General features: G+C 42.6%; 1 protein-coding gene across 6 annotated transcripts in view; it reads left to right on the top strand.

Moving 5' to 3' along the window:
- Nucleotides 1-10,146, top strand: part of LOC123743807 (rab-3A-interacting protein) — an 80,673-nt gene extending 70,527 nt beyond the window's left edge. For 5 of the 6 annotated variants that reach the window (XM_045722432.1, XM_045722428.1, XM_045722429.1 and 2 more), the window contains 3 exons: nt 2,002-2,101; nt 4,071-4,140; nt 8,104-10,146. In XM_045722432.1, coding sequence (XP_045578388.1) covers nt 2,002-2,101; nt 4,071-4,140; nt 8,104-8,186 — 253 coding nt within the window. In that variant the 3' untranslated portion in view covers nt 8,187-10,146. The remainder of the gene's footprint in view (nt 1-2,001; nt 2,102-4,070; nt 4,141-8,103) is intronic. The other variant, XM_045722431.1, reaches the window with a different exon arrangement.
- The last annotated feature ends 2,266 nt before the right edge of the window (nt 10,147-12,412 follow it).

Raw genomic sequence — 12,412 nt, 5'->3', positions numbered from 1 at the left:
ATGAAGCTCCTGACGAACAGTTCTTGTGATGATGTTGCTTCCAGAGGCAGTTTGGAATTCGGTAGAGAGTGATGCACCCAAGGACAGACTTTTTTTTTAACGCGCTACCCACTTCAGCTCTCAACGGTCCCTTTCTTGTGAGCTGGTGTGGCCTACCACTGTGTTTCTCCTAAACGTTTCCACTTCACAATAACAGCACTTACAGTTGACCTGGGCAGCTCTAGCAGGGCAGACATTTGACGAATTGACTTGTTGAAAAGGTGGCATCCTATGACTGTGCCACTTTGAAAGTCACTGAGCTCTTCAGTAAGGCCATTCTACTACCAATGTTTGTCTATGGAGATTGCATGGCGGTGTGCTCAGTTTTCTACACCTGTCAGCAACGGGTGTGGTTGAAATAGCTGAATCCACTGATTTTAAGGGGTGTCCACATACACTAGATATAGAAAAGTATCTCTGTGTTTAATATGCTCTCCTTCTTCTCTGTCTACAATATGACTCAGTAATCATCTCTCTAGGATCCTAGGGGGGGATTACAATGTACTGAAACTGCTATCCTCCTTCCTCACCCAACCGTGACCAATCAGAATCCACCGCTGACAATTTACTTCCTGATAATGTCTCTGGCCTTGGTTAGAATATTGGGTGGATTAAAGGAGATTATTTGTTCAAGTTGGGAGGAAGCAGAGAGAATTGGGGGAATGATGTTTTTGTTCTCAGTGGTTCACTGTCTGTGTGAGGGGAATACAATGTGTTTACCCAAAGACCTCATTCATTCTGATTCCACCCTGCTCTCTCACCATTTCTTTCATTCTTCCTCAATATGTCTCTCCCCCCTCACTGTGTGTCTCTCCCCCTCACTCTGTGTGTGTCTCTCCTCCTCACTCTGTGTGTGTCTCTCCCCCTCACTCTGTGTGTGTCTCTCCCCCTCACTCTGTGTGTGTCTCTCCCCCTCACTCTGTGTGTGTCTCTCCCCCTCACTCTGTGTGTGTCTCTCCCCCTCACTCTGTGTGTGTCTCTCCCCCTCACTCTGTGTGTCTCTCTCCCCCTCACTCTGTGTGTCTCTCCCCCTCACTCTGTGTGTGTCTTTCTTTCCCCTCACTCTGTGTGTGTCTCCTCACTCTGTTTGTCTTCCCCTCACTCTGTGTGTGTCCCCCTCACTCTGTGTGTGTCTCTCTCTCTGTCTCTGTGTGTGTCTCTCCCCCTCACTCTGTGTGTGTCTCTCCCCCTCACTCTGTGTGTGTCTCTCTCTCTCTCTGTCTCTGTGTGTGTCTCTCCCCCTCACTCTGTGTGTGTCTCTCCCCCTCACTCTGTGTGTGTGTCTCTCTCTCTCTGTCTCTGTGTGTGTCTCTCCCCCTCACTCTGTGTGTGTCTCTCCCCCTCACTCTGTGTGTGTCTCTCCCCCTCACTCTGTGTGTCTCTCCCCCTCACTCTGTGTGTGTCTCTCCCCCTCACTCTGTGTGTGTCTCTCCCCCTCACTCTGTGTGTCTCTCTCTGTCTCTCCAGCATGCTTCTCTTCTAGCTCTGTTCAGTAGTATTTTCCTGACTGCCTTCTTTTTCATAATTTCTCAATTTCTTTTCTTTTCTGTTATTTCTCTCTGTCGTTCACACGGGTGGTTGAAGGCCTGAGGTAGTCATGTCAATTCTCACTTTCCCTCCCTCCCTCCCTCCCTCCCTCCCTCCCTCCCTCCCTCCCTCCCTCCCTCCCTCCCTCCCTCCCTCCCTCCCCACCCACTCCTTTCCTTCCATCTGCACTGTTTTCTCTCCATCCCTCCCTCCCTCCCTCCTCACCCACTCCTTTCCTTCCATCTGCACTGTTTTGTCTCTCCTCCATCCCTCTTTCCATTCCTTAAACATGAGCAGTCCAGTTAGGCTGGCTAGGCCTAGTCTTTCAACGTGCTGTTATGTTGAGCATTAGATGATTAGACATTCATCTGTTTTCAGGGTAATACTGGACCTCTTTCTTACCACTATCTCTCTGTTTCTTGTCTCTCCTCACAGAAAGTGTGCCCTTAGTGGCCAGACCAAAACCTGCAAGCACAGAATCAAGTTTGGTGATTCCAGCAACTATTACTACGTGTCTCCTTTCTGTCGTTATCGGGTGAGTTTTACCAGGTCTACAGCACTCTCATTTATCAACCTGTAATTCACTACGACGTCTACAGCACTCTCATTTATCAACCTGTAATTCACTACGACGTCTACAGCACTCTCATTTATCAACCTGTAATTCACTACGACGTCTACAGCACTCTCATTTATCAGCCTGTAATTCACTACGACGTCTACAGCACTCTCATTTATCAGCCTGTAATCCCCTACGACGTCTACAGCACTCTCATTTATCAACCTGTAATCCCCTACGACGCCTACAGCACTCTCATTTATCAACCTGTAATCCCCTACGACGTCTACAGCACTCTCATTTATCAACCTGTAATCCCCTACGACGTCTACAGCACTCTCAAAATGTAATTCACTACGACGTCTACAGCACTCTCATTTATCAACCTGTAATTCACTACGACGTCTACAGCACTCTCATTTATCAACCTGTAATTCACTACGACGTCTACAGCACTCTCATTTATCAACCTGTAATTCACTACGACGTCTACAGCACTCTCATTTATCAGCCTGTAATTCACTACGACGTCTACAGCACTCTCATTTATCAGCCTGTAATCCCCTACGACGTCTACAGCACTCTCATTTATCAACCTGTAATTCACTACGACGTCTACAGCACTCTCATTTATCAGCCTGTAATTCACTACGACGTCTACAGCACTCTCATTTATCAACCTGTAATTCACTACGACGTCTACAGCACTCTCATTTATCAGCCTGTAATTCACTACGACGTCTACAGCACTCTCATTTATCAGCCTGTAATCCACTACGACGTCTACAGCACTCTCATTTATCAGCCTGTAATTCACTACGACGTCTACAGCACTCTCATTTATCAGCCTGTAATCCCCTACGACGTCTACAGCACTCTCATTTATCAGCCTGTAATCCCCTACGACGTCTACAGCACTCTCATTTATCAACCTGTAATCCCCTACGACGTCTACAGCACTCTCATTTATCAGCCTGTAATCCCCTACGACGTCTACAGCACTCTCATTTATCAGCCTGTAATTCACTACGACGTCTACAGCACTCTCATTTATCAGCCTGTAATCCCCTACGACGTCTACAGCACTCTCATTTATCAGCCTGTAATTCACTACGACGTCTACAGCACTCTCATTTATCAGCCTGTAATCCCCTACGACGTCTACAGCACTCTCATTTATCAGCCTGTAATCCCCTACGACGTCTACAGCACTCTCATTTATCAGCCTGTAATTCACTACGACGTCTACAGCACTCTCATTTATCAACCTGTAATCCCCTACGACGTCTACAGCACTCTCATTTATCAACCTGTAATTCACTACGACGTCTACAGCACTCTCATTTATCAGCCTGTAATTCACTACGACGTCTACAGCACTCTCATTTATCAGCCTGTAATCCCCTACGACGTCTACAGCACTCTCATTTATCAGCCTGTAATTCACTACGACGTCTACAGCACTCTCATTTATGAACTTGTAATTCCCTACGACGTCTACAGCACTCTCATTTATGAACTTGTAATTCACTACGACGTCTACAGCACTCTCATTTATCAGCCTGTAATTCACTACGACGTCTACAGCACTCTCATTTATCAGCCTGTAATCCCCTACGACGTCTACAGCACTCTCATTTATCAGCCTGTAATTCACTACGACGTCTACAGCACTCTCATTTATCAGCCTGTAATCCCTTACGACGTCTACAGCACTCTCATTTATGAACTTGTAATTCCCTACGACGTCTACAGCACTCTCATTTATCAGCCTGTAATTCACTACGACGTCTACAGCACTCTCATTTATCAGCCTGTAATTCACTACGACGTCTACAGCACTCTCATTTATGAACTTGTAATTCCCTGCATGAGAAAAGGATTTAAGTCCACCATCTAATGTTTCACCAGTCTAGAAATTTAACCTTGATCTCTCTCTCTCCAGATCACGTCAGTTTGTAACTTCTTTACCTATATCCGCTACATCCACCAAGGGCTGGTCAAGCTGCAGGACGGTGAGATCAGCTAGCAGTGCATTTCCTGTAATGCTGCAGCCATGTTGTTTTGCCTACAGTCACATGTGAATGCACTTTATCTTTAGTGGTTTTAGCTAATGTGAAGCATTGGATGGATCCATGGATGGATCCATGGATGGATGTGTTAGCAGAAACCACAGTACATGGCCACATGCATAAGTCATGTAGAGTAGTGTGTCTTATGGACCCAGTGGTGCTGTAGATTGGACTAACTCAGCAGCTATCTGACATGTTGGAATCCTATTAGCATAGAAATGGAATACCTAGAATGGGTATCCCCATTCACCACCACATTCTGATTCTATTTCTATGTCCATTACCGTAGAGGGTGGAGGCTCATCAGTCACACAGCTCATTTAGAGAAGTCTCCTCAAGGTTACAGACTAGCACAAGAACGCCATTGTTTTTCAATAGAGGATACGAGTTCGGAGCCACGTAATGATACTTTTAACGTAGCCACGGAGTGGCTGTTCTAGCATTTTGTCGTTTATAGGATTCCCACAATCTTCAACAGTAGCTGTACTGGCAGTGTTTAGTCTCCAGTTGTCATGCTGACAATGTCTCTACAGTATAGTCAGAATGTGTCATCTCTACAGTATAGTCAGAATGTGTTATGTGTCTCTACAGTATAGTCAGAATGTGTTGTAATGTCTCTACAGTATAGTCAGAATGTGTTATGTATCTCTACAGTATAGTCAGAATGTGTCATGTGTGTCTACAGTATAGTCAGAATGTGTTGTAATGTGTCTACAGTATAGTCAGAATGTGTTATGTGTCTACAGTATAGTCAGAATGTGTCATCTCTACAGTATAGTCAGAATGTGTTATGTGTCTCTACAGTATAGTCAGAATGTGTTGTAATGTCTCTACAGTATAGTCAGAATGTGTTATGTGTCTCTACAGTATAGTCAGAATGTGTTATGTGTCTCTACAGTATAGTCAGAATGTGTTGTAATGTGTCTACAGTATAGTCAGAATGTGTCATGTGTGTCTACAGTATAGTCAGAATGTGTTGTAATGTGTCTACAGTATAGTCAGAATGTGTTGTTATGTATCTCTACAGTATAGTCAGAATGTGTTGTAGTCTCTACAGTATAGTCAGAATGTGTTGTAATGTCTCTACAGTATAGTCAGAATGTGTTGTTATGTGTCTACAGTATAGTCAGAATGTGTTATTGTCTCTACAGTATAGTCAGAATGTGTTATGTGTCTACAGTATAGTCAGAATGTGTTATGTGTCTCTACAGTATAGTCAGAATGTGTTATGTGTCTCTACAGTATAGTCAGAATGTGTTGTTATGTGTCTACAGTATAGTCAGAATGTGTTGTTATGTGTCTCTACAGTATAGTCAGAATGTGTTGTTATGTGTCTACAGTATAGTCAGAATGTGTTGTTATGTGTCTCTACAGTATAGTCAGAATGTGTTATGTCTCTCTACAGTATAGTCAGAATGTGTTATAATGCGTCTACAGTATAGTCAGAATGTGTTGTAATGTCTCTACAGTATAGTCAGAATGTGTTGTTATGTGTCTCTACAGTATAGTCAGAATGTGTTGTTATGTGTCTCTACAGTATAGTCAGAATGTGTTATGTGTCTACAGTATAGTCAGAATGTGTTATGTGTCTGTACAGTATAGTCAGAATGTGTTGTTATGTGTCTGTACAGTATAGTCAGAATGTGTTGTTATGTCTCTCTACAGTATAGTCAGAATGTGTTATGTGTGTCTACAGTATAGTCAGAATGTGTTGTAATGTGTCTACAGTATAGTCAGAATGTGTTATGTGTCTCTACAGTATAGTCAGAATGTGTTGTAATGTGTCTCTACAGTATAGTCAGAATGTGTTGTAATGTGTCTCTACAGTATAGTCAGAATGTGTTGTAATGTCTCTCTACAGTATAGTCAATGTGTTATGTGACTCTACAGTATAGTCAGAATGTGTTGTAGTCTCTACAGTATAGTCAGAATGTGTTGTAGTCTCTACAGTATAGTCAGAATGTGTTGTTATGTGTCTACAGTATAGTCAGAATGTGTTATGTGTCTCTACAGTATAGTCAGAATGTGTTGTAATGTGTCTACAGTATAGTCAGAATGTGTTATGTATCTCTACAGTATAGTCAGAATGTGTCATGTGTGTCTACAGTATAGTCAGAATGTGTTGTAATGTCTCTACAGTATAGTCAGAATGTGTTGTTATGTGTCTACAGTATAGTCAGAATGTGTTATGTGTCTCTACAGTATAGTCAGAATGTGTTATGTGTCTCTACAGTATAGTCAGAATGTGTTGTTATGTGTCTACAGTATAGTCAGAATGTGTTACGTGTCTCTACAGTATAGTCAGAATGTGTTGTTATGTGTCTCTACAGTATAGTCAGAATGTGTTGTAATGTGTCTACAGTATAGTCAGAATGTGTTGTTATGTCTCTACAGTATAGTCAGAATGTGTTGTTATGTGTCTCTACAGTATAGTCAGAATGTGTTATGTGTCTCTACAGTATAGTCAGAATGTGTTATGTGTCTCTACAGTATAGTCAGAATGTGTTGTTATGTGTCTACAGTATAGTCAGAATGTGTTACGTGTCTCTACAGTATAGTCAGAATGTGTTGTTATGTGTCTCTACAGTATAGTCAGAATGTGTTGTAATGTGCTCTACAGTATAGTCAGAATGTGTTGTTATGTGTCTACAGTATAGTCAGAATGTGTTATGTGTCTCTACAGTATAGTCAATGTGTTGTAATGTCTCTACAGTATAGTCAGAATGTGTTGTTATGTGTCTACAGTATAGTCAGAATGTGTTATGTGTCTCTACAGTATAGTCAGAATGTGTTGTAATGTCTCTACAGTATAGTCAGAATGTGTTGTTATGTGTCTCTACAGTATAGTCAGAATGTGTTGTTATGTGTCTCTACAGTATAGTCAGAATGTGTTGTTATGGGTGTCTCTACAGTATAGTCAGAATGTGTTGTTATGTGTCTCTACAGTATAGTCAGAATGTGTTGTAATGTGTCTACAGTATAGTCAGAATGTGTTGTTATGTGTCTCTACAGTATAGTCAGAATGTGTTGTGTCTCTACAGTATAGTCAGAATATGTTATGTGTCTCTACAGTATAGTCAGAATATGTTATGTGTCTACAGTATAGTCAGAATGTGTTATGTGTCTACAGTATAGTCAGAATGTGTTGTAATGTATCTCTACAGTATAGTCAGAATGTGTTGTTATGTGTCTACAGTATAGTCAGAATGTGTTACGTGTCTCTACAGTATAGTCAGAATGTGTTGTTATGTGTCTCTACAGTATAGTCAGAATGTGTTATGTGTGTCTACAGTATCGTCAGAATGTGTTATGTGTCTACAGTATAGTCAGAATGTGTTGTAATGTGTGTCTACAGTATAGTCAGAATGTGTTGTAATGTGTCTCTACAGTATAGTCAGAATGTGTTGTAATGTGTCTCTACAGTATAGTCAGAATGTGTTGTAATGTGTCTCTACAGTATAGTCAGAATGTGTTGTAATGTGTCTCTACAGTATAGTCAGAATGTGTTGTAATGTGTCTCTACAGTATAGTCAGAATGTGTTGTAATGTGTCTCTACAGTATAGTCAGAATGTGTTGTTATGTGTCTCTACAGTATAGTCAGAATGTGTTGTAATGTGTCTCTACAGTATAGTCAGAATGTGTTGTAATGTGTCTCTACAGTATAGTCAGAATGTGTTGTCATGTGTCTCTACAGTATAGTCAGAATGTGTTGTCTCTACAGTATAGTCAGAATGTGTTGTAATGTGTCTCTACAGTATAGTCAGAATGTGTTGTAATGTGTCTCTACAGTATAGTCAGAATGTGTTGTAATGTGTCTCTACAGTATAGTCAGAATGTGTTGTAATGTTTATGCTCTCTTCTATCCGTTCCTCTTTCCTCCCTCCATCTCCTTTCCTGTTCTCTAGCAGAACAGATGTTCTGGGAAGTCATGCAGTTGAGGAAAGAGATGAGTTTTGCTAAGCTGGGCTACTACAAGGAGGAACTGTGACCAACCAATCACGATCCAGAACAGAGGGAGGCGTGTCGGAATCTCAACCTATCATCAGACGCACTCCCGTGAGGGACAAGATAGCTCTCCAATCATCCTACCCTCCTGGCTCTCAGAAGGAAGAAGGACCGCCCCAACGCTCCTCATCGCCACCCCCTTCCAATCTCTCATCCAATCACGTGTCATTTCAGGAGACTCCTCCCATCCTCTGTCTTCAATACCTACTAGCATATGACTTAGAATGCATGCCCCTTACATCCTGACTGATCTACCAATAACAGTGAGTAGTTATTCAGGATGTAAGGGGATTGGTAGATCAGACTGACTGATCTGCCAATAACAGTGAGTAGTTATTCAGGATGTAAGGGGATTGGTAGATCAGTCAGTCTGCAGTCTGTCTGGAACATGACCATTGTTTGTCATTCTGATTGGTCTGCTAGTATGCATATTGGAACAGAGAGGAAGTGCTCTGAACCCAACTGGTGCTTCCCAAATTGCACCCTGTTCACTGTAGTGCACGACTTGTGGCCCCTATGGGCAAAAGTGGTGCACTAAATATGGAATAGGGTGCCATTTGGGACACCGGACAAGTGTAAATCGAGGCACTCCGTCCGTCCATCCATCCATCTGTGGTTATTCTATCCATCTATCTCCAGTCCATATTTAAAACCAGAGGACAGTAACTATGGTGACGACCACGCTGCTCTATGTAACTTGACTCCATTATTATATGTAAGAAACGCTGAATGAGCTCTTCTGTCCACACTACAAGGCTGAGTCACAAATGGCACCCTATTCCCTATATAGTTAACTACTGTAGTAGTGCAATATGCACAGCAGGGGTTCCCAACCTTGTTTTATTATTGTTTATTGAGATTGTCTTTATTAAATACAACACCAGCTTAATTTTGTTTCATTTGAGGGACCTAGCAAAATGTCTCATGACTTATTTTATTTTGTGTTTTTTATTTAACCTTTTATTTAACTAGGCAAGTCAGTTAAGAACAAATTCTTCTTTACAATGACGGCCTACTAAGGCCAAACCCCCTAACCCTGACGACGCTGGGACAGTTGTGCTCCACCCTATGGGACTCCCAATCACGTCTGGTTGTGATACAGCCTGGAATCGAACCAGGGTCTGTAGTGACTCCTCGACCATTGAGATGCAGTGCCTTAAACAGCAGCGCCACTCTGGAGCCCCTATGATGATGATAATAATAGATCGATAAGGAAAATAAATAGGCTAGACCTGATTTCCCCAAATGTTTTATATGAACCCTCAATTTAATTCTGCATATTCTATTTTACAGGAAATGATTAGATCAATTGATAGCGACAGAGTCACACATTGTATAAGATTACTTTACAAGCAAAGTCCAATTTCTTTGACTCCTCAACTTTAGAAGGTCGTAGCTCAGCTTCTCAATGTCAGAGAGACGAAGCAAATATGTTCCCATGTGCATCAGAGTCGCGTCTTCCTCTCGTCATTTTACTACTTGTTTCAAGCCTAATGCATTGCGGAGTTACACTTCGTTTTAGATCGGAAGGTCCCGTGCCCTCCCATATGGTTGGGACCCGTGATGTAGAGAATAGGTGCTGTTTGGGAGCAGCAGATGAGCAGGATTCTGTTGCGTTCTCTCCAATACAAGGACTTTAGAAGAATCTGTACAAATGTTTTGAAGGTTTTAGAAAACACATCGATGATGAGGAAGAACATTCTCTCTGGCTTTTTAGTTCTTTACCAACTCTTAGTTAGAAGTATGTAGCTGTGTCGTCATGTGTGTCGTGGTGTGTGTGTGTGTGTGTGTGGTCTGTGAACGTTCCAATCTCTTTACCTTCTCCTGGTTTTCCATCCTTTCATCCCTCCATTCCTCTGTTAACATTCCAACTCCAAGCTTTCCTCAATTTATTTTAGTGCCTTTCTGGAACACACTGAATTAAAAATGGTTTACCTCTGGAATCAACGTGTCTGTTTTTGAAGATATAATCTGTTGTCCCAAACACACTAAGGGTAAAATTGTCAGGACACAATTCTACTGCATATAAAAGCAGATATCCAAATTGTTCAGTACATTCTGCATGTTGCCCATGCTTTGTCTTATAGAAGTAGGGCAACTTATCTGGTACCAGACTCTTCCTGTTAATGGTTCTCCTGCCTGCCACATCTCTGGGCCTTCAACTGGATTGGAAATCTTGATGAAATGTCCTTTTTTATACAGTAGGTTTGACGATGTTACTGTTTCAATATGTTTGCAATTCTGCTGCATTTAAAAATGTGAATTTGTTGTCGTCTATCACAATCACAGTTTATCAGTATAGATTCAACACTCCCACCAGCCTCCTCTGCAGTATAGATTCAACGCTATAAACTTTATTATCTTGGACTGAACACAATTATACTGCATATAAAATACTTCCTGGTTCAATACCCATGTTGTGTGTCCCAAATGGTACCCTATTCCCTATATAGTGCACTACTCTAGAGCCCTATTCCCTATATATTGCACTACTTTAGAGCCCTATATACGTAGTGCACTACTTTTGACTAGAGCCCTATTCCCTATATAGTGCACTACTTTTGACTAGGGTACATGCATGTAGGGCTCTGGTCAACAGTAGTGCTCTCTATAGGGCAGTGGTTCCCAACCTTTTTTGGTTACTGTACCACCAACGTAATTTTTCTCTTCCCAGAGTACACATGTAGTACCCACTCGTGTGCTTTTTAGCAGTAACCCTATGGTCTCATGAGTCTTCTCATGTACCCCCTGTGGATAGGCCAAGTACCCCCCCCCCCCCCCCAGGGGTCCTAGTAGCCCTAGATGGGAACCACTGGTCTAGGGAATAGGAACCACTGGTCTAGGGAATAGGATGCATTTGGGATGCCTTCCCCCCTGTATCTCTGTGCTCTGACGTAGACGGTGTACTGAGATATGACTGTATTGTCGTCCCAGTGTTCCCTAGTGGAAACGAGTGGAAAGGGCTTGGGCAGAGACAGCTATCCCTCCATCTGCTCCTCTTCAACCTAACTTCCGGTCCCCCTGAAGAGGTAGGGACGCCGTTCAGGTGTCTTTCTACACCTGATACGTTGGTTTACTAGAAACAAGACCCAAAATGTGTCAAGGCAGACCACCATAGTCCCCTAAGTCAACCTGCCGAAATGACTACAGACCCGTAGCACTCACGTCCGTAGCCATGAAGTGCTTTGAGAGGCTGATAATGGCTCACATTAACACCATTATTCCAGGAACCCTAGACCCACTCCAATTTGCATACCGCCTCAACAGATCCACAGATGATGCAGTCTCTATTGCACTCCACTCTGCCCTTTCCCACCTGGACAAAAGGAACACCTACGTGAGCATGCTATTCATAGACTACAGCTCAGCGTTCAACACTGTGCCCTCAAAGCTCATCACTAGCTAAGGATCCTGGGACTAAACACCTCCCTCTGCAACTGTATCCTGGACACATTTGCCAGGACACGCTGATCCTCAACACTGGAGCTCCCCAGAGGTGCGTGCTCAGTCCCTTCCTGTACTCCCTGTTCACCCACGACTGCGTGGCCAGGCACGACTCCAACACGATCATTAAGTTTGCAGACAACACAACAGTGGTAGGTCTGATCTCTGACAACGACGAGACAGCCTATAGGGAGGAGGTCAGAGACCTGGCGGGGTGGTGCCAGAATAACAACCTATCCCTCAACGTAACCAAGACTAAGGAGATGATTGTGGACTACAGGAAAAGGAGGACCGAGCACACCCCCATTCTCATCGATGGGGCTGTAGTGGAGATGGTCGAGAGCTTCAATGTGAGAATCATTTGTATGTGTTAGAATAATGACTAAATTGTTCCACTCTGTCATTATAGGATAGGGTGACATGTTTGAGAATCATGGGAAGATAAAACCAGGATGTGGGTAGATCTGTTAGTATTGTAAACAGAGTGAAGTTGTAGAGTAGGTAATAGAAAATCATTAGAGGGTTTCAAACCAAGAGGGTCCCAACGGGGGAGGGGAGGTGAAAGCCTTGGAGAATGTGACAACTTTTATGGTTCTTTGTGGTTAGTGGAAAAGTACTGGTTGTTTGAGAAGGGAGTGGTCTAAAGACAGGAATGTGTGTATAAAAGGAATGAGTCCTCATTTTTAACTTTAGAGCACTCATGAATAAAGATCGTTGAACCTTTTTTATAAAATCTGAAACTTTGCCCAATTATTAGTGAACCCA

Source organism: Salmo salar, chromosome ssa07 (assembly GCF_905237065.1).
Source record: "Salmo salar chromosome ssa07, Ssal_v3.1, whole genome shotgun sequence".
Classification (NCBI taxonomy): domain Eukaryota; kingdom Metazoa; phylum Chordata; class Actinopteri; order Salmoniformes; family Salmonidae; genus Salmo; species Salmo salar.
The sequence above is the reverse complement of the archived record's forward strand: the minus strand, read 5'-3'. Positions and strand labels throughout refer to the sequence as shown.